General features: G+C 44.9%; 1 protein-coding gene across 2 annotated transcripts in view; it reads right to left on the bottom strand.

The window, feature by feature from the left end:
- Nucleotides 1–21,190, bottom strand: part of PAX5 (paired box 5) — a 216,960-nt gene that overhangs the window by 141,190 nt on the left and 54,580 nt on the right. For both annotated transcript variants that reach the window (XM_045021445.1, XM_045021446.1), the window contains exon 6: nucleotides 4,305–4,480. In XM_045021445.1, the coding sequence (XP_044877380.1) occupies nucleotides 4,305–4,480 (176 nt within the window). The remainder of the gene's footprint in view (nucleotides 1–4,304; nucleotides 4,481–21,190) is intronic.

Here is a 21,190-nt window from a genome sequence, read left to right as displayed (position 1 = left end):
CCTGCTCTGAAGATAGAATTAGTAATTTCCCAGCCCAACGTCTCTCAGATGTGCCAAACACTCCGTATAAACCACAATCAATCAGTTTACTCACCTCTGCATTGCAGTCACCTCTGGGCTACCACAAAGCAGCTGTTTTGCAGATCAGAGGAAAAAAACTACACAACCGTTTAGGGCAGGAAGCAAAAACGAATACCACAGACAGGGCAGCTCTATGTATTTTGCCACCCCAAGCACGGAAATCAGGCAGCTTTCGGTGGCATGCCTGCGGGAGGTCTACTGGTCATGCGGATTCGGCGGTGTGCCTGAGGGAGGTCCACCGGTCCCGCGCCTTCGGCGTCCCCACCACCGAAACCACGGGACCGGCGGCCCTCCTGCAGGCAAGCCGCCGAAGGCAACCTGACTGCCACCCTCACGGCGACCGGCAGGCCGCCCCTCGTGGCTTGCCGCCCCAGGCACGCGCTTGGTGCGCTGGTGCCTGGAGCCGCCCCTGACCACAGAGAAATGAAACTTCAGGTAAAGCACAGTTACCAAAGCTGGAATTGATGCTGTCACACCTACTTGCATGAAAAGTGTCATGAGGACTTAAACCATCTGTCATCAGGCACAGCACTTCCAGAGCCAGGCTGTGGCACTGTTTTAGCACTGGCTCAGAAGCTGCACCGGTGCCTTTTGTAGCCTGGAATTCCTTTAAAAGTCCCCCACTCCAGTCCTGGCCCAGCTGAAGCTTACTTAGCTTATGGGGTCTGACAACTGCACGCTGTGAGCTGGCCTGAGCTATGCCCATGCTAGAATAAAACAAACTGTGAAGAATTAAATAGACTGGGAACTGACGGCTGAGCATGTCCATGCAGCATCAGCGGGACTGCTTCTTTGGGTAAGTGTTCACCAAGGTAAGTAAGCGCCCTAATTCAGGACATAACACTGACACATACACAGAGCCATGTCCCAGCAAGAGCCCGCGGGAGGATTTCAACCAATTCAGCCTGAATTCCTTCAGAGTGGGAGCACATAGGAGCAGGGGCACTGCCAGCCATGAAGCAAGTGCAACCTGCTCCCTGCACCACACCTAGACCTAGTCCATGGTAAGCTGCCTCCAAACACAATTCTCTTCTCCACCCTGCACTGAAGAGCTTCAGTCTCATCTACACATGGAGCTCCCGCGGCCATCCATTCGTGCTCCACAAGCGCAGAGGGAGCGTCAGACAGGAGAGTTTTGCCATTAGTTTGCAGCTCCTCAGTTTAGAGCTGACACCAAACTAACATGCTGTGATCCAAACACCACAAACTATGAAGGGGCTCAAAATCCAAACCAGGATCCACCTCTAAACGTCGCCGATGACCTTTCTCTTTATGACGGGCTGAGCCAAAACCCAAGCGCCAATGCCCCGAACATCTCAAAACCTAGCTGTGCATTTTGCAGCCTGACCACATCTCCACCCACTTGTTTGAAAATCCCCACCAGGGGCTCCCAAGGCAGAACTGTGGGAGGCTCCGTATTCGCATGGATAGAGAATTGTAATTCACCTGCGCGAATAGCGGATCAAATCCTGGAGCTCCCACTCAAGCAAACCACTTCCTGAAATCAAGAAAGGCTGGGCCTGAGTCAAATTACTAAAACTGGGAGCACAGCAGATATTTACGGATATTTAGTTTAGTTAGGGAGCAGGCAGCTGATTGTCACCATGGGCCAGAATGCCACATCTCTGGGGCGAATGACTCGCATTATTATATTTCTGTGTCTCCTCAGCAACAGCTAATCATTCCTACCCCCATTGCTAGCTTACCACTTGACCCATAGTCCCTTGAACTCAACAGGATTCTTTCCATTAAGTTCAACGGCCTTTGGATCAGGCTCTTAAGGCTGCTGTGACTATATATTGCTGGGAGATTTCTGGTTTTCCCCTTCTAGCAATTAATGTCTTAAAGATTTTGTTTATAATTGATTTTTTTGGGTCTGAGCCTGGAGCCAGAGACGCTCCCCATTTCAGGGGGCTTCATGTCTGCAGGGCTAGGCTGGCCTCTCTTAGGAGGACTGAGGTGGGCTCCATTTGCTATTGCAGGGGGGGCTGGGAAGCTACTGCACAGAGCGTCAGTGTTCATTAGGATTGCTGGTCTTCCACCAGCCCGCCGTACAAACTGAAAACCTGGGTCCAGGCTTCCCCAGGCAGGCGAATGCACTCAGACCTCTATACAGCAAGCAGGCTGCAAACTCCATTTTTGATTAAATATATCAAATCCTATGAAGACCAGTTCTGCACAGTGCTGAACACCCTCAGCTCCAGTAACTTCAACAGGAGCTACAGACACTCAGAGGTGCTCAGCACCTCACAGCATCAAGCCCTTAGGCCCAGATCCTCCAAGGTATGGAGACACCTAACTGATAGATTTCAGTGGGAGTTAGGTGCCTACGTACCTTGGAAAATCTGGGTCTTCGTTATTAAATTAGTAAGCCCATTCCTCCCAATTAACTCATGACTAACTAGCAGGACCAGCCACCCAAGAATACAGATAAAAAGGACCCGATGCAATCGGTCTTCACCACAGCACACCTGGGCTGATCCCTTTGTTCTGCTTAGAGCAACAGGTCCACCGCAGGGGTTCGGTAACCTGCAACACTTCACCCGCCTAGATTTGTTGCTGTGCTGTGTACTCTGACTTCGAGCTCCAATTCTGAGTGACGCTGGATCCTTCAGAATCTGAAAGATTCAACAAGGTAGCAAAGCGGCCTTTTCCCAGCACAGCATTTTCTTTTCAATCATTTTTGACCCGTGAAAGTAAGGAAACTGAAAGAGAACTAGCAGCTAAAGACTTTCATGTAGCCAGTATGGAAAGAGTCAACAATGTGGACAAGTGCTGTGCTAGCATCTCCACATTACCACGACGGACGTTAGCGATGGAATAATCACCATCTAGTGGCACGCAAAGGCATTTCACTCCTTGAGTCTCTTAGTGCTTGCTTTCCTCTCACCCACAGCAACAGCTTTTTCTAACTAGGAACAAAACAAGCCCATTATGATCTGATCCCCCTGCCCCGCACCCCATCACTGCTGGATATGAACTGTGACCTAGTGGAAAGGGGCTTTGCACGTTCAGGTTCAGATTTGCAACATACATAAGTAGAACGCATTGCAACGAACACAAAACCAAGGAGAAGCTCCTCCAATATTTAGAGGTCACACTGGGGATCGAAGGCTCATGGGATTTCCACCATAATGCATAATTTTCAGCACTGCATAGGACTCTCTCAAAAAAAACTTATAGCAACATATTTCTCCATTCCTTGAGCTACTACCAGAACATGGATTTATCCAGGATGTTCCCACTTTCTGGATATCCCTCCATTGCTATCATATGGATGTGTGCTAGCAAGGGAGATCAGTCCTTCCCATCTTTACACCCTGGAACCCTGGTTCAACAGTGGAAATGGAGGATACCACCAATGATTAAATGGATGTATTGCTAAATACAGAACCAGTGGCAAGTGAACCCTATACTTGAACTGACAGCAATAGTTTAATGTCTACATCACACAGAGGATAGCAAAGACACGTACTGCACCTGTGACTAAATAGAAGGCAGTGGCCTAACAGCAGTGAGAACCTTATATTTAGCAAACAAACAGAATAAGTCAACACCTGTAAGGGCTTTATTCCCATATGTGAAAAACAGGAGTGGAAATATAAGATCTTCCTAAAAACAGGGCCAGATTTTTCAGAACTACACAACTGATCTGCACATGCAACCATCCAAACTGTATACACAAATCAGGTATTTGCCTGAGCAAATGGCCAGTTAGATGACAGACTTAGAGTGACCAGACATTAAGTGTGAAAAATCGGGACGGGGGTGGGGGAGTAATAGGCGCCTATATAAGAAAAGGGCCCAAATTTCAGGACTGTCCCTATAAAAGAGGGACATCTGGTCACTCTAGACAGACTGGTCATTTACATGTGCAAAAAAATCCCACTTTATATGCACAGTCACAGTAATTATGCACCCAAATTAGCTGCACAATTCTGAAAACCTTGGCCTTCTTTGCAAATCCTGCTATAAAGCTACCATCAGATGCAACTTCACACCCCAAACACTTTGTATCCTTTAAGCAGCATCTTTTAATTTTTTAAAAACTCAGACTCCTTTATGACTGCTGTGCACTTACTGATACAGAATTTGATATGACACCCCCTCTTCAATGTTCTCCTAGTTAGGACTTGAGAACTAAGTGTTTGGTGATTTCCTGCAAGAAAGTGTCTACAGCCAGAAAGCATGCATTTGAAAAGCTTGGTGGGTCACAATCGTACCTGCTCTGGTTTGATGGGTTCAGTTGTTGTGAAGATGTCAGAATAATGTTGCCTCTCGAAGACTCGATCCAACACTTCTAACTGCTGCTGGGTGAAAAGATCTCCTCGCATCTGTTTCCGAAGGAAATCTCTACCCGGGAGGGAATGGCCATTTGGTACTGGAGATTCCTGAATACCTTTCAAAGATGACAAAATACACAGAAGAATAAATAGCTATTACAATGACCGCCACAACACAGAGGTTTCTCACTGTGTTCCACTCTGTCCTTTGATTACATGTGTCAGCATGTTCAAAAGCAAAAGGAAAAGTTAAACACTTGTAGAAGAGACACTATTAAACAGCAGTGCAATTTATAATAGCAAAGTCTTAACGCAATTTACTAAACACACTCCATTGCTAACTTTATAAGGTGCTGTAAAGGCTAGCTTCCTCCTCGATGCAAATGGTCATTTTCAAGTCCAAAGTGTCTTTATCCTGATACATAACAAAATGATCAGGATCCGAGGGATAAACAGAACACATTTACTGTTATCAGTAACCTGAAAAAAGGCAGTTCTCCATGCCCCCAAAAAGAAATGTAAGCTGCAATGGACATGTTCCATTGTTAACATATGCATAATTCCTGAGGGTTCATAGCATCAAGACCCAGCAGCTGAGGTGTTACAGGCAGATTTTCCTAGCCCCTCAGTCACACACTAAAGTAACACTAAACGTATTAGCTGCTTCCTCTGCCTGTAGAATGGAGGTGTTCCTGCTATGCTGCGAGCCATATTTTTCATTGGTGAATTTCAGTGCTACACTAAACTTTGCCTTCTACGCTATAGCAGTGGAGGGCAGAGCAAAAAAGAGGTCTGTTTGCAGCCAGCTCCACCTTATCTAGGTAGTAGCTCACCAGCCAATCCCAGGGCTGATCAGAAACTACAACTGACCAATAGCAGCCCAGCTATCAAAGATGGCCTGGCACTCACCATTATCCTAGAGGGTCTGGTCTGCTTTGCCCTCTTGGCTGCTGGCTCACAATCCAGTGTTAGGTGTAATGGCCGCTTGTATTAGTTATAAGATTTTACAATAGCGGTGGGAGTTAGCTCCTGAAGATCAATGCGTGTTTTCTAGGCCCATTCATTTGGCAGAGACTAGCAACATTACTCAGCAGTTTTGCCAGTCCCAGAGGTTCAAAAATCATGAAACAGGCCCCACAAAATCATGAGATTGGCTTAAAAGTAACAAGATTTTCAGAAGATAAAAACGTGGCTGCTTTTTATTTGCCTTTTGATTTCTCAGCCTTTAAGATGCACTTGGTAGCATTTTCATGCCTTTCCCTGCAACCATGAGGGCTACAAATGTACTTTTATTAAACGAAAGCTGAGATTCTCCCATATTCACGTGACTCCAGGAGCTTTAAATAAAAACCACCGCATACCACATGACTTGCACTAAATTGTCAGAGCTGGCAACACTGCACTAGATACCAAAAATGAGCACTTTTGAAAGACACGAGCTGGCCTTAAAGAAAGTTTTGAGTTGTGTAACTAAACATACCATACGAGCTAAGGTTTTATTTACAATTAAGATGGCTTCCATTATGAATCGCTTATAAATGTCCAGCAGTGTTGACAATTGTTACTACAGGTTCTGCGTCATTTAAACTTGCAGATGGCAAGTATCTAAAGAGATCTATGCAACAACAACTCTTCCAGTAGGACCCAATCCTACCCCCTTTGAAATCCATGCCAAACTCCCACTGATTTACAGTAATGCAGGATTAGGTCTTTACATATAGCGGTTAAGACTTTCAAAAGCAATTTTGCGTGCTCAACTTGAAACAATTTAAAGCCCCTCATTTCCACAAAGCTCCGCACACCAACACTGAGAAAATCAGGGCCCTTTAAGGTGCATCAAATTGGATCCCCAAAATGGAGGTACTTAAAATCACTAATCACTTTGGAAAACTTTGGCCAGCATCTTTACCATACTGGTGCCACAGAATGTGTGGTTGCTGTTAGAGGAATCCTTTTGCTTTATAGCCAATGATTCAAGTCATAACCGTTTTTTATTTACCTGTTTAGACACAGTCATTCTGATTTAAAACAGGAATATCACTGGTAGGTTTATTTAACAGTTTTAGAGTCAATTTTTAAATCCATCAGGGAAAATCTGAACTTGTCCTTTGAACAGAATGTCTAGACATGCATACAGTAGTGTGAAAAGGTACAAAGGTTTATAGGAGAGCAGTGTATCTTTAAATCTTTTTTCTATTCCAAATCAAATAATATCTAATAGACCTAGTGCTGGGTTTAGTCAACCATGGCTTATAAAATTAAAATTCTGGTTGCTAGCTGCATGGTAGCAAAAGGCCAGGGAGCTCCTGTCTACAGAGCATGGAAATGCCAGCTTTAAATTTCAGGTTAAACCAATGTTATTCACAATTTGGCTTTGAAGTTAAAGCTTTACACAATTTCATTCTAGGAGGGGGTGATGAAAGGGAGAAAAATAATCTAAGATATAGAATGACCTGGAAAATGTTCCATGCATTTCTAATGGTTCCTGCATTGTTTATATATCAAAAGAGTGGGTGTATAATTGGATCTGATTTTGTTTAAATATGGTGCAGCAGATTCTTGTTTAACTAGAAACAATTGCAACACCACATACTTGCAGTAAACACATCCATTGACCTTTTTTTTTTTTTTTTTGGTTTGGTGGGCATATCTGAAGAAGATTAGAATTAGCTTTATTTTGGTTCAAGTCATCATTTGGATTGCCTGGGTTACCAAAAATAAATGCTAGGAATAGTAAGCAGTAGCAGAAGAAGCATTTAGTAGTATTACAGTTGCTCCCAAAGGCCCCAGTCAGGATCAGGGCCTCACTGTGTTGGGCAGTATGTGAACACCCAGTAGGACACAGTCCCTACACAAGACGCAGACGATCGAAGACAAGGGACACACGAAGGGTAGGGGACAGGGCTCCAGCCAGATATATACAATTTTGAAATACCTTTGATATATCTCACACACTCTCCAATGTCATCCACCCCTCCCAGCCACTGGACCCAGTCAGCATTAGTTGGAGGACTCCACGTACACCTCACCACAAGTGGTGACTTAGAAGACAAGAGGGCAGTGCCTTTGCCGACCTGTGCAGGAAAGACGTGGGGGCAGCGTGGAAGAAAGCACAGAGGTGGTTGTGAGAGAAGGAGACAAACAGGCCTCCAAAGCGGGTATCATCAGTGGAGCTGCCAGGAGCACAGGGCTACGAGATAGGAGTGGATAAGTAGGGAGAGGCAAGTTTGTTAAGGCCCTTGAAGGTCAAGATCAGAGCTTGGTGTGGTGATGAATCCAGCGTAGGGATTCAGTAAGGGCAGTGATATGGCACATTCTCCAGGCCCTCCTTTACACCCTTTTTTTCCGGATTTGCATAAGGCAGCCATTTTCTTTCAGCACCCAGAGTTATACCAGATATTTCGGCTGTAGGTGATTACACAATAAGAACCACCAGAAGTGCTCTGGGGTGAAGCCTTGACCACTCTCCAATGCCCAATACCGGGGAGGTAGGACAAAGAGCCATACTTAGCTTTCAATGTCTCTAGGGCAGGGCCATCTGTTAGTTCTGTATGTGTCCAGCACCTAGCACAGTGGGGCTAGAGCTCTACCACAATACAACAATAATAATAAACAACACACCAGTTTTAAACGCATTTAGGATATTCAGCTGCTCATTTAGGGTGCTTTTAAGGCCTGGCTGCACCCCAGAAACAGTGCAGAAAGACCTTACTTTGGGCCAGGATCTGTTCTCCTTTCCAGTGAGTGCAACATGGAGCACTTCCTGGTACAACTTGGTTTTGTTTTAGCTGAATGATGTACAATACATGGTGCACTATCAGGATATAGAGACAAGCAAAAATGATGCTGGGACTAATTCTGTTTTGATGACTTGTGACCATTAAGTGGTTTTGGCTCCACTGTCCAGATCAATTTCCAACTTTGTTAACTGCATTCTGCTTACCTAAACCCACCCCTCTCTCCACACACTCTCTCTGCAACCCCCAACACCTGAACTTTCCAATGGGTTCAGTATTTTTCCACTTCCTGTACTGAACTAGTATTCAGCATTGCTGAGTACTATTAAATAGTCACTGCATTTTGCTATGGAATTGGTTCATTCCACTGGAGGGCAACATGCTTCCTATATCCTAGGTATAGTACATAATGTCAAAGAGCAAAGTTCATACAGGTCTTTGGGGCACATTTGACTGCAAGTCATTATATAAATGCAAGATAATTATCATTAGCATCATGCATTGTTTCAGTTCACCAAAACATCTTTGATCATTAAAATACCGTTGGCAGGTTGAAACAGTTTGGGTTATAAACGGGCACCAGGGAGCGGTAAAGACATTTTTCATATAATCAAGGCACCAGCCTAGGAGGGTTATGTTTTGTTGACAGTAACAGGATGTATGCACCCACCTACTCTGCAAAATAATTAGTTCCCAGTCCAATGGCATCTTTCCAGAAATGCTAATAAAGGAGGCAAGCACAGGATTCTCCTTCATTTGAAAGAGGATACTGTCCCAAAGCAAATGCTTCATCCTTTACAGCCCCAGGGTGTGTGTGTGTGGGGGGGGGGTGTTTGTGTGGGTGTGTTTATATTTTATAGGCAAGTTTGTGCCACAGTCTTATGTAAGTGATGGTGCTGTTGTGGGTTGGGATCTCTTCATCCTCCTGAGCTGTGAGAATCAGCTAAACAGCCTCACTTAAGACAAAGGGGGTATGAGACCCCACCCAATAATCTGGATTTTGTGGGCAGCAGTATACACCCAGGGACAGTCAGACAGAAGCAAGCCAGAAGCAGAGAGAGAAAGCCAAGCAGACACCTGGAAGCACCGTCATGCGTCCCCGAGGTAAAGCTCAGAAAAAGCTTTCTAGGTACAGAGTGCGGGCTGGACAGGCAAGCCAGGAACAGTGAACAAAGAAACTGTCTCCTGCTATTTGATTCCTATGGTGTTCAGGGAAACAGGATTGTGTACATTCCTTGCAAATAAACAAAATTGCACCAGAAAATACCTGACTCTCACCAATTTCTGACTCTCACCAATTTCTCCTCCTAACTGGAACAACCAAGCAATTCATGGCTTGCTGCTCAGGTCAAAAGGGATAACGATGCATACCATGGTACTCCAGAAGAAACCCCAAGAAGCACTGTGCTGCCAAGGCATGTACTCACCATTCCCTCCCAGATTTGCCCCTGCTCCTTGGGGGGTTGTAAGTTGATAGCTGGCCTATCCCAGCTGCTGACTACATACAACAGCCATACGTTTTGGCTCAGTTACGCTTGACTGTGTCCTCCCTGCCCTGGCCACCTGATCTGGGGGAGTGGTGCACCTGCTTAAACCTGCATCTCCAGACCCAACGACCAGGTAGCCACAAAGCTTGAGCAGCGGAATCTTATCCCTGTGGCGCGTGTAATCCAAGTCACAATCTAGTGCACAGTTCACAAGTAAAGGACTCATTGTGTCTGACACCACCCGTGTTTGTCAGGGTGTTCCATGCCGGTTGAAGGGTCCCAATGACAACCCAACAGGCTCCCAAAGACCCCCATGCCATACTTACCACTGGCCATTCCTCACTAGAAGAAAGGCAGTCAGAGCTCTCTGTGCTGCTTTCCTTGCATCAATAAGCAAAACTACAAACACCTCCTTAGTTGTCGTTGTTTTTTTTACCCTGAAAAGTGAGCTTCACTTTAACAAGAAATGTCGGCCACCGTCTGAATAAATCTGAATCAGTTTAGGCAGCTGTAGGCTAATATAATCAACACTCATGCTAGTAACGGAGTTCCCAACAGTAAATAAAAGTCTGTAAATTACACAGCACAGTCAGGCGTATAACAGGTCCACCTTCAGGAAGGTGTGTCATTTATGTATATTGCTGACAATCTACTACTTGAGCTGCCTGAATAATATCCATGAGTAGAAAGTCTTTGTTATTTAAGAAGGAATTACTTTGGGAGACAGGGAGAGGAATGGAGATACCACCTTAAAGGATTTGTTAAACTGTGACCTTGCTTGTAGTACCAGCGTATACCCAAATAATTACCCCAGATAGATTTCACAAAACAATAGGAATTTCAGAAATGCCCCCAGGTGACTTAGGAGCACAAATGAGACTTGTGTTTAAGACACTTTTAAAAATCCTATGCAAAATTAGAACTACAGGATTGTATTTAAAAGAACTGAAATGAAAAAGTCAGCGCCACGCCATCATTGCTTATCCAGAAAAGGAAAATATTGTATCACTGTATTATTAATATTAGTATATAATTGCAAAATATGACAGACCAGATTTTCAGCTGGTATAAATCAACATATGGAGCTAAGCCAGTTTATACCAGCTGAGGAGCTGGCTTAAGGTTCATATTCAACTAGAATAATTTTTCCCTATGCTATTAACAATGCTATAGCTTAAATATAGGTCTATATGAAGTACTTTTGTCTGAAGTTATGGAGTTATTGTATAGGACAAATATGCTGGGAGCATTTTTTTAAGTACCAACATGGCTTTAAAAGGTTAATCAAGAGGCAGAGAACCAACAGCATTAACAGCTCATACTAATAAAGGACATGGTTTCCATCTCTACTTTGTACTGTCCAACTTCATTACCTAATATCATACCTAATTACTTCACCTTACAGAAGATGCAAGCTAATTAGGAGGGATGTTACCCACTACGTTTAAAACATTATGAAGCAAATGAAATATTACCAGGGGCAAAAAAAGGTGATTTGTTTCCTTGTATCATGCCTGTAAATTAGTCTAGAAAAAATGAAGACTTTGTTTAATTACCACTTGGAAGGCTTTGCTTAAAATGTAAACTGCATTTCCAGCCCATCTCCTCAGCATTTTGTAGCAGGCAGTTACTTGGTCTCTGTCTGTATCAAAGTAATGGTTTAAAAAAAAATCACATGCACAGTGGGAGATCTTTGCATTTACCCAGGCTGAGTTTTCTAAACACTTATTTATTTTTGCAAGGGACAATATCACTATAAAGAAGCTTTGTGTATATATCTGCTCAGTGAAGAAATGTTTTCAAGAGAAATCACTGTATTTCTCCAAGATGAGTATGGTTTTTGCCGTAGATCAAAGCGAGGGGGGGGGAAGGGAAGATAAATCATCAGAGATCCAAAAATACTTTTCATTTGGAGAAGATATCAGGCCATTTCGATGGCACTGATAGAGTCTCAGCTCTGTCTCCATTACCCAGTGAAGGCAGCCGGAGTCAGGAGCTGACTACACTAGATTATATTCCCTATAAGATGGTCACCGATATATATATATATGATCTTCAACCTCTATTGATTGACCAATTTCACAAGCAAAGACTGGTGAAATGAAGCTGAAATGAACATCATGCTTTAACTCATTGAACCCATCAGGCCTGAGTTAATCTCACTGCCCACTGTCTCTGATAGAATTCAATTGATCAATCATGTTTTGGTGATAGTACCATTTCACTGGCTTATTGCTTCTTCATTTCAAAGCTTGACCTGTTAGATATACTTGGACCAGTTCTGCTCGTCTTGGATACACAGAGACCAGCAGACAGACGCTGAAGTGCATTGTCTCATGGCCAAGTTTAGCAAAAATTCTGACGACTTCTAAATGCTCCCATATTAAAGTTGCATTTTAATCTCTTGTGTTTTACTGATGTCAAAGACAGAATGACTGTAAAAGCCAAGCCCACCATACGGTGATATGGGTGTGTAACAATTAGAATTATCCACCATCTGAGCTACTCGGCCTTGTTTTCATGCCTGTAATGTTCTGCATACCGCAGGTAGCTAGATAGGTACAAGAGAACTTAATTCATTGCCCCTTTCCCACTCAAATATCTCAACGTGCTGTACAATGAGCTGAACTGGCCCCTGGGTACACACATCCAACTCCTAATGACTTGAATTGCAATGGTCCATGTAGAATTTAGCACGAGATGCCTACAAAGTGATCACAGCCCAACACAAGGGGAGGGGGGATGTGTGTGCAGTGGGGAGGGAGGGAAAGAGAGAGAATGATTAATTATACCTGTGGGTTAGTGGAGGTTTGCTGCTATTATTTATCGCTATTTTTTTAAATGTCAAATAATTCACAGCCAGCACGTTACACATATAACTAGCCTGTGTAACCGCACTCAGGCTGCTCCACCCTGGCTTCCCTCTTATTGTTTGCCATCCGCAGATGCCACTCTAGCTATAGACAAGCTCTGCAGCCACCTAGGGCAGCAGGTTTGGCCCAACTGCTCCTCTGCCATGACGGAGGGAATGGCCAAACCAAATTTGAGTGGCGTGGGGGGGCAGCACCCTGAAACGTTGCCTCGGGCAGCAGATTGTGCCGAGCAGCCTCTGGCCAGCCACACTTGTTCCTTGGAACAGTAACAGGGCCCTTTGCAACTGAGAGCATGGCCTTGTGGTAAACGCGCTGGCCTAGGACTAAGGACATTTTATTCCCAGCTCTGCCATAGACTCTCTTTATTGTCTTGGGTAAGTCATGCCACATCAGTTTCCCCATCTGTAAAATGGGGATAATACTAGGACGTCAGACTTGGTGATCCCTCCTGGCCCTAAGAACCTATGGGGAAACTAGACTGCACAGAATCATGTATAGCATAATGGAGCCTTAACAAATGATAAAAGAGAGACAGTCTGAAGCGTGGGGACGCTTGTTTGAATTCTGATCCCAGCACTCAGCAGTCACCCTTATCTCTCATCCCTTCTGAGAAGGGGGTGGCCTCAGGTACTTTAAAGAGTATTAAAACGTGGTTCTCTACAGCACATCTGCCTGCCTCAAATACACTCCTGTGTTGTTGTTGTTGTTTTTAAATGCTGCCTTAACCCTTTTAAAATGGCCATAAGCACTCTGATTCGCCACAGTGTCCTAAACCAAAACAGCAGCTGGCCTCTCCAAGGCCAGACCCCACGTGTTCCGAGGCCAGCTGGATCCACATCCTGCAGCCAGGTCGCTGGAGTCTACAGTGGATAATCTGCAGCCAGGTCAGATAAATTAAACAATTGAGGCAGTCCAAGGTCATGGAATAAACCCGTTATCTGGATGCCTCTGCTAAAATGATCAACGATGAAACAGTTAATGGTGTGGATATTACACTGCCATCTTCATGCTGCAGTCTTATTACCCCACAGGCTTGTCTGGGGCAGTTCCCCTTTCCCAGTTATTGTTCCAGACAGTCGGCAGACAATGCTGCCATGGTAACATTTGGGGTCGTGGTTTTTAAGATGTTCCTTGCTACTATGAAGGCTAGAAAAAGAATAGCTTTTTAAATGAAAGCTGAGATTCTGGAGCACAATTCTGAAACAAGGGGTCAATTCCATGGCTGCAGAATTGCTGGGTATGAGGACACGTGATCAAAGGCATGCAGGAAAGATTGAGGGGGTTTGGTTGGTTGGGTTTTTTTGGTTTTGGATTTTTTTCCTGGGGGAGTTCTTTGCTTTGTTTAACACCGTATATTTAAACATAGCCTTGGTGCCATTACAAACCATCAACTCAATGAGTCACAGATTATTCCTTTAAAGATCTCATACACCCATATTGACAAGGGCGGCTCTAGGAATTTGGCCGCCTCAAGCAGGGCGGCACGCCGCGGGGGGCGCGCTGCCGGTCGCCGGTCCCGCGGCTCCGGGGGACCTCTTGCAGACGTGCCTGCGGAGGGTGCGCTGGTCCCGCGGCTCCGGTGGACCTCCCGCAGGCATGACTGCGGAAGGTCCGCCGGAGCCGCCTGCCGCCCTGCCGGCAAAATGCCGCCCCACACGCGCGCTTGGCGCACTGGGGTCTGGAGCCGGCCCTGCATATTGAAATCTTACTATAAAATCTGTTTGTGTTAACACAATTGCTGCTCCGAAATCACATTCGAGTGCACTATGGTCAGAAAAGGAACATCATAAAACTCACACCTTCTTACTCAACAAATCTGATCCTCACAAGTCTGACTCTGCATCCCTTATGCACGTTGGAAAGCATGTGCACAAATAGTGCTGCTGTCCTGAATGGGATCACTTGTGTGTACGGGCGCTCCCCACCATGAGTAACGGTCATGCTGGCAGGCACAGCGGGTGCTCAGGTTCACAACTGTGCACTTTCAGCAAGTATTGATGGCCATGGTTTGGCTCTTGTTTCACAGTGCGTATCCCACCAGAATCCCACCAGTTTGGGAGAGTTTTCAGGTGGGGGAAAGCTGGCACAGCTGGCTCCTACCCCCACCCAGCCAGGTGTAGGGGGTTTGGGGACCCTTGCTAACTGGTGTAGGATGGAACAGCCACTGGGGTGCAGAGAATCAGGAAGCTGCCTGACACACAAGACCCTGGATCTCGGCTAGACCACGATCTGTGCAAATGACGGATTTTCTGGTTCACTGGCCATTCCGGGGGGGAAATAAATAAATAAAATAAAATAAACATCGGTGGAAGAGGGGTTGTTTTAGGTCAACCTGAAAACAATTTTAAAAATTTGGGGGCAAATTGAAAAGTGAAAAATAAATTGTTTCAGATTTAAAAAAAAAAAAAAGCCCTTTGTATAACTGAGTGTTTTGATGGGTTTTTCTCCTCCCACCCCCTTTATTTTTTTTTAAATAAATCTGAAGGAACCTTTCAAGAAAAAAAAGTCATTTTCCCCCCAAAATTGATGTTTCCTTTAGAAAGTGTCGAAACAACATTTAGAATTTCTGGAATTTGTTTGGTTTGTTTTTTCGTCTGAAGCAATTTGGCAAAACTGAGATGAATTTGTGAAATGTTTTCAAGTGGCCAAATCTGCATTTTTCACTGGGGGGAAAAAAAAAAGTTACATCTGAAAAATGTTGCCCCGCTCTAGCCATGGCAGAGAGGCTGGCTCTGTGCCTGTATGAGACAGTGTTTTGTGAGGTGAGATTAGAGTGACCAGATGTCAGTCCCGATATTGGGGGCTTTGTCTTATATAGGCACCTATTACCCCCCATCCCCTGTCCTGATTTTTCACACTTGCTCTCTGGTCACCTGAGGTCAGATGTACCACACACACACACACCCTCCCACCGGCCCCCATCTGCTGTCCTCTCTGGTGAAGGAGGCATCCTGCTACCAATCATGCCCATGTGGGAGGTGGTACCATGGTATGGGGGCAGGACTGCAGGGGTGAAGCCAGTGGTGTGTTGTGCCTAAGGCCTTAATCCAGTAATATCTTGGCCTCCTACATCCTCCCACACAGGGAATGTAGCCAATGAATTGGTGCCATTCCTGACTCATGTGGCCTGCACTCCAGAATCTGCTACACTGAGCCTTTTTCTACCAGACACAGTCCACTGCTGGGCAGATCTAGAGCTCCCTTTCTCCCCTTGCAGCACTGCGTCCCATGACATGCGGGTGCTGTAGAGTTCCCCACATGAGCCACAAAAGTATCTCCAAGCCCCCCCATCATAGCAGAACAATTGTGGCCCCTGTTGTGTTATGGGCCTTCTGAGCTCCAGTGATGTCACTCCAAAACTTTATGCTAAAAGTTGAAGGAAAGTAGTTACATGGTACAGTGTTGCCAACTATTGCAATTTTATCACGAGTCTCCCGAAAGCTCCCGAAAGCTCCAGCTTTCGGGAGTCACAGGATTAGGTTAGAATCTCAGCTTTCCTTTTTAATAAAGTAAGTTTCCAGTCCTCAAGGTTGCAGAGAAAAGCCTGGAGGTTTGTCCAGAGTGCACCCTAAAGCCCATAAACTACAAAACACAGAACCCAGCTTTGTTCCTTTTAATCTCATGATTTTTAAACCAATCTCATGATTTGGGGGTGGGGGGCTGATTCATGACTTTTGAATTCTTGGAGATGGAAATACGGATACTGTAGGCACTTTTAAAAAATACAGTATCACCAAAGCTATTTCTAATGATACATTTCTCCCACTGGCAAGGAGATCAAACCCTCAGGGGTATAATTTAAAAATAAAGAAGCTGAGTAAAAAAACAAGGAACTCAATCAGCATTACATTTTTAATTTTTTTAAATGGAGATATACCTATCTCGTAGAACTGGAAGGGACCTTAAAAGGTCATGGAGTCCAGTCCCCTGCCTTCACTAGGCAGGGCCAATTTTTGTCCCAGATCCCTAATAGCCCCCTCAAGGGTTGAGCTCACAACCGTGGGTTTAGCAGGCCAATGCTCAAACCACTGAGCTATCCCTCTGCCCATACCTTATACAAAGAGTAATACAATCAGGACTGGCTCAATCAGAGAGGCAGAACAGAGATCAGTGAAATATAAGAGGCAGCAAGATATTTAGTACAGGCCTAATCCAAAGCTCATTGAAGTCAAAGGAAAGTGTCCTTTTGATTTCAGCAGATTTTGTATCCAAGTTAATGGCCACTGGCTAGTTTGCCTAGGCAGCAGAGGTGGCCACTGACTAGTTTGCCTAGACAGCAGAACCCCTAGCACAGTGTTTCTCAAACTTGTTCTGCTGCTTGTGCAGGGAAAGCCCCTGGTGGGCCAGGCCGGTGTGTTGCCTGACCTGTCTGCAGGTCTGGCCTATCGTGGCTCCCAGTGGCTGCGGTTCGCCGCTCCAAGCCAATGGGAGCTGCTGGAAGTGGCGACCAGTACATCCCTCAGGCCGCGCTGCTTCCTGCAGCTCCCATTGGCCTGGAGCGGCAAACCGTGGCCACTGGGAGCCACGATCGGCCAGACCTGTGGACACGGCAGGTAAACAAACCGGCCCAGCCCACCAAGGGCTTTCCCTGCACAAGCAGCAACCCTAGTTTGAGAAATACTGTCCTAGAGCCAGTCCTGACTATAACCCAGGTACAGAATTAGTATAGAAATTCTAATAAGAGAGATTGTAACTCCTGTAATTCTCTGAATAAAACAGTCATGACGAGTTTGTTACTAAATTTTGAGAAATTGATTTCTTCCTAATCCCTTTTTCTCAGACGTGTCATACAACACGTTATAGAGACGTGCACATTTTATGCACGCCAGTCTGAAATTGCTTTTTAACTGGTCATTATAAGGTCACCTAAAGTATTTTAAAATCATTTATACATCGCTCTACACCATGTTTTAACAACTTTTAATCATCTATTTTGAAAAGCAATTTCTATGAATGTTTTCCTAAGATGGAAAAGGATCAGCAGAAGATAAAGCTGGAGCCTCTGTTCAACACAGACCTGCCAAACCAGACTCCCCTTATACTTGATGGGACAAGACTTTGTAACTTTGAAAAATACTGATTTGCTTAACTTCTCTGGTCAGTGGTAAGAATCTTAGCAATGGAGAGATGGTTAGCTAGATAGACAGATGTTTGCTCAAGAGAGATGTTTGTTCAAAAGTGAAGGATTTGTTGTTGTTACTGCTTTGTTGTAAGAATGTACCACAAATAACAGGTAAATAATGCCTTAATACCCCCAAAGAACTGATAGCTTCTTTTTACATTACAGTATCCAGGCTATGCCTGGGCCTGATTTTCATTTACACTTAAGGGCTTGTCTACACTACCACATAGGGTCGATCTAAGATACACAACTTCAGCTATGGGAATAGCGTAGCTGAAACTGACGTACGTAGATCTACTTACCGCGGTGTCTTCACTGTGGTAAGTCAACAGCTGACGCTCTCCCGTTGACTCCGCTTGCGTTCCTCATTCTGGTGAAGTACCAGAGTGGATGGGAGAGCATTCAGTGGTCGATTTATTGTGTCTGATGCAATAAATCAACCCCCGCTGGATCGACTGCTGCCCACCAATCCTGCGGGTAGTGTAGACAAGCCCAAAGCCTGCTTTATACCAGAGTGGCAGTGTACAGCGGTCTTACTTAGTGTACATGTCAATTGGATCCTATAAGTACATTATTCCAGATGTCAAGAGGGAAGCAGAACTAGAAAAGAGACCTAAAACTGATAGCTGAGAAAGAAAAACAGTGCAAAAATATATGAACAATGCAAAAGGATCTGTGTAAACCCAGCCAATATGCTATCACTTCTTCTAGAAGGTATTTGTTGACATTAGCCGAATGGATCCAGAGGGTGAAATCTCCATGCCACTGAAATCAATGGGACTTTTGCAACTGTGGAAGTAAAGCAAAAACTGACAGGAATTTAAAGGGAATTTCAGTGCAAACAGTCACCTCTAAGCAAAAGTCAGGCTAGCTGTAACCCTAATAACGCAAAATTTGTAAAAGCAAGGATTGTGTGAGGCAAATAAAAAAAACTGTAAAAAGTTGTTGTGACCTTGTGTTAAATATAAAATGTAAACTGTAGTCTAAATAAAAGTAAAAAAAATAAAATATCAAAATGACTTATGTATAAACAAAATGCAGCTGTTGCTTATTATTGTATGTAACAAAAAGTATAAATGCTGGAATTGTTTACCTGGAGAGAGACCTGCCTAGGAGGGGAAAACCCTGTGTCCTAGCGCACTCTCTCCCTCTATGCAATTGCTTGAAAAATAAAGTATCTAACTTTGCTGCACCCAACCAAAAAGTAAAAACTAAGTTTTTCTGCGACACAATTGACTTCAGTGGGGCCAGGATTTCATCCAATATGGCAGCTGACGGAGCTGTGTTTTAGGTGCTACACCAAGCAGTACATTCTCCCACGGTCTATGAAGATGCCCAGTTGTGAGCAGTTCCTGGATAGTTGTACTGAAAAGAGCTGGTTGATGACGAGTTCAATCCTGCAAGGTGCTGAGCACTTTGGCCCTGATCCTGCAAATCACTTACGCACATAGAATCATAGAATCTCAGGGTTGGAAGGGACCTCAGGAGGTCATCTAGTCCAACCCCCTGCTCATAGCAGGACCAAACCCAACTAAATCATCCCAGCCAGGGCTTTGTCAAGCCTGACCTTAAAAACCTCTAAGGAAGGAGATTCCACTACCTCCCTAGGTAATCCATTCCAGTTCTTCACCACCCTACTAGTGAAAAAGTTTTTCCTAATATCCAACCTAAACCTCCCCCTCTGCAACTTGAGACCATTACTCCTTGTTCTGTCATCTTCTACCACTGAGAACAGTCTAGATCCATCCTCTTTGGAACCCCCTTTCAGGTAGTTGAAAGCAGCTATCAAATCCCCCCTCATTCTTCTCTTCTGCAGGCTAAACAATCCCAGTTCCCTCAGCCTCTCCTCATAAGTCATGTGCTCCAGCCCCCTAATCATTTTTGTTGCCCTCCGCTGGACTCCCTCCAATTTATCCACATCCTTCTTGTAGTGTGGGGCATGCTTAACTTTAAGCACATAAATAGCAGATGCTGAAGTGTTTATCACAGTCAGGGCCTGAGTGCTCAGCACCTTGCAGTGTCCACCCTGAAGAAGCACCCAATCCTATAAACACTTGCACACATGCATTACCCTACTCCGGTGGTGAGCCCCATCGAAGCCAATGGATCTCCACTAGTGTACACGTGATTATGTGCACACCGGATCAGGCCCAGAGACTAGTTTTATTTCTTTGTTTAATTGGGGTGCTTTAAGTGCCCATCACTGTTGCGGCTGGACTCTACAAAACTACACAAATATACAAAACCCAACACTCTGCTGCGCAGAGCAGGAAGCCTAAAGCACTGCCTGCGTTTGTTGCTTGTGAATAGCCACAGCCAAATTGGCCTCACTTTGTCTGGACAATAGCAGCAAATAGAGCCAGCCCACATGTTCCTTATGCCAGGCACTGTCTTGTGCCAAGCCCCGGCTCCCGTCAACTATCTCAATTCTGTCTTGTGATATACAGGAGGTCAGACTGGAGGATTGAGCAGGTCCCTGCTGGCTTAAAAAAAAAAAAAAAAAAAACTATGGATCTGATGGAGGCGCTTTCCAAAACACAAGGGACCTCCACTTCCATCCCTGGAGGAGCCTCCTGCAGGAGTGTCCTGTCTGGTCTTCACTACCACGGGCGAAATCCTGGTCCCTCTAAAACCAACAGCAAAACTTTCAGATTTCAGCAAGGTCAGGCCTTCGCCCAGGGCTGGGGCCAGGTTCAGAACCACTTTCCTGAATAAAGGGTATTCTACACTATTCAGTGCTTCATGATAGTGCTGTCTGAACATACCTGACTAACGCAGTGTTGTTGTAGCTGTGCCGTCCCAGGATGTTAGCAAGACATACCTGACTAGACCAACACATATTTGAAGGATGGATTAAAGGAATTTACACACAGCAGGCCGCCTCCCTTTCTGCACACCACCGTTCAAACCAGTACACATCATTAGCGAATGAAACCGGCACCTCTGCAGAAGGGTGGAACGCGCTGTTACACTGACTAAACTATTCGGGTTTGTGTGTAATGGAGTTAAGGGTGCAACACGCAGAGGTAAAGTGAACACTAGTGCAGGCTAGTGCAAAATCAGCAGCAGCATCTGATATACAAACACTAACTAGGTACGGGTCTGAGCCAAAGCCCATTGAAAGACTCCTATTGACTTTGATGTGCTCTGGATCCAGTTCCAGACATTGCAAGGTTCAGAATGATACACTCTTCAAAAGCAACTGACGTTCATTATTCATTGATGAGAATCATTTTTGTTGCTGTTATTAGTATAGTATTTGTACCTGTTACTTTCAGATTGCAAATGTAAATGTAAATACATTTAATTAAATTATTTAATTGATACCTCAATAGCAGCTAGCGGCACCAAGGGAGACTGGGTCCCATTGTGCTAGGCACTGAATCAACACACAGGAAGAGTCGGTCCCTCCTCCCAAAGAGCTTAGAATCCAAAGAATCCATGGAAAAGTCAGAGTTCACAGCCCCCAGCGACCAACAGATCATCTAGACCAGTGGTCCCCAATGCGGTGCCCACGGGCGCCATGGCGCCCACATACTGACCGGCGGACAAGTATCTGCCGAAATGCCGCTGATTTTCAGCAGCATTTTGGTGGCGATGCCTCTTG

Source organism: Mauremys mutica, chromosome 6 (assembly GCF_020497125.1).
Source record: "Mauremys mutica isolate MM-2020 ecotype Southern chromosome 6, ASM2049712v1, whole genome shotgun sequence".
In the NCBI taxonomy this organism is placed as follows: Eukaryota; Metazoa; Chordata; order Testudines; family Geoemydidae; genus Mauremys; species Mauremys mutica.
This window is presented reverse-complemented; position numbering and strand designations above follow the sequence as displayed.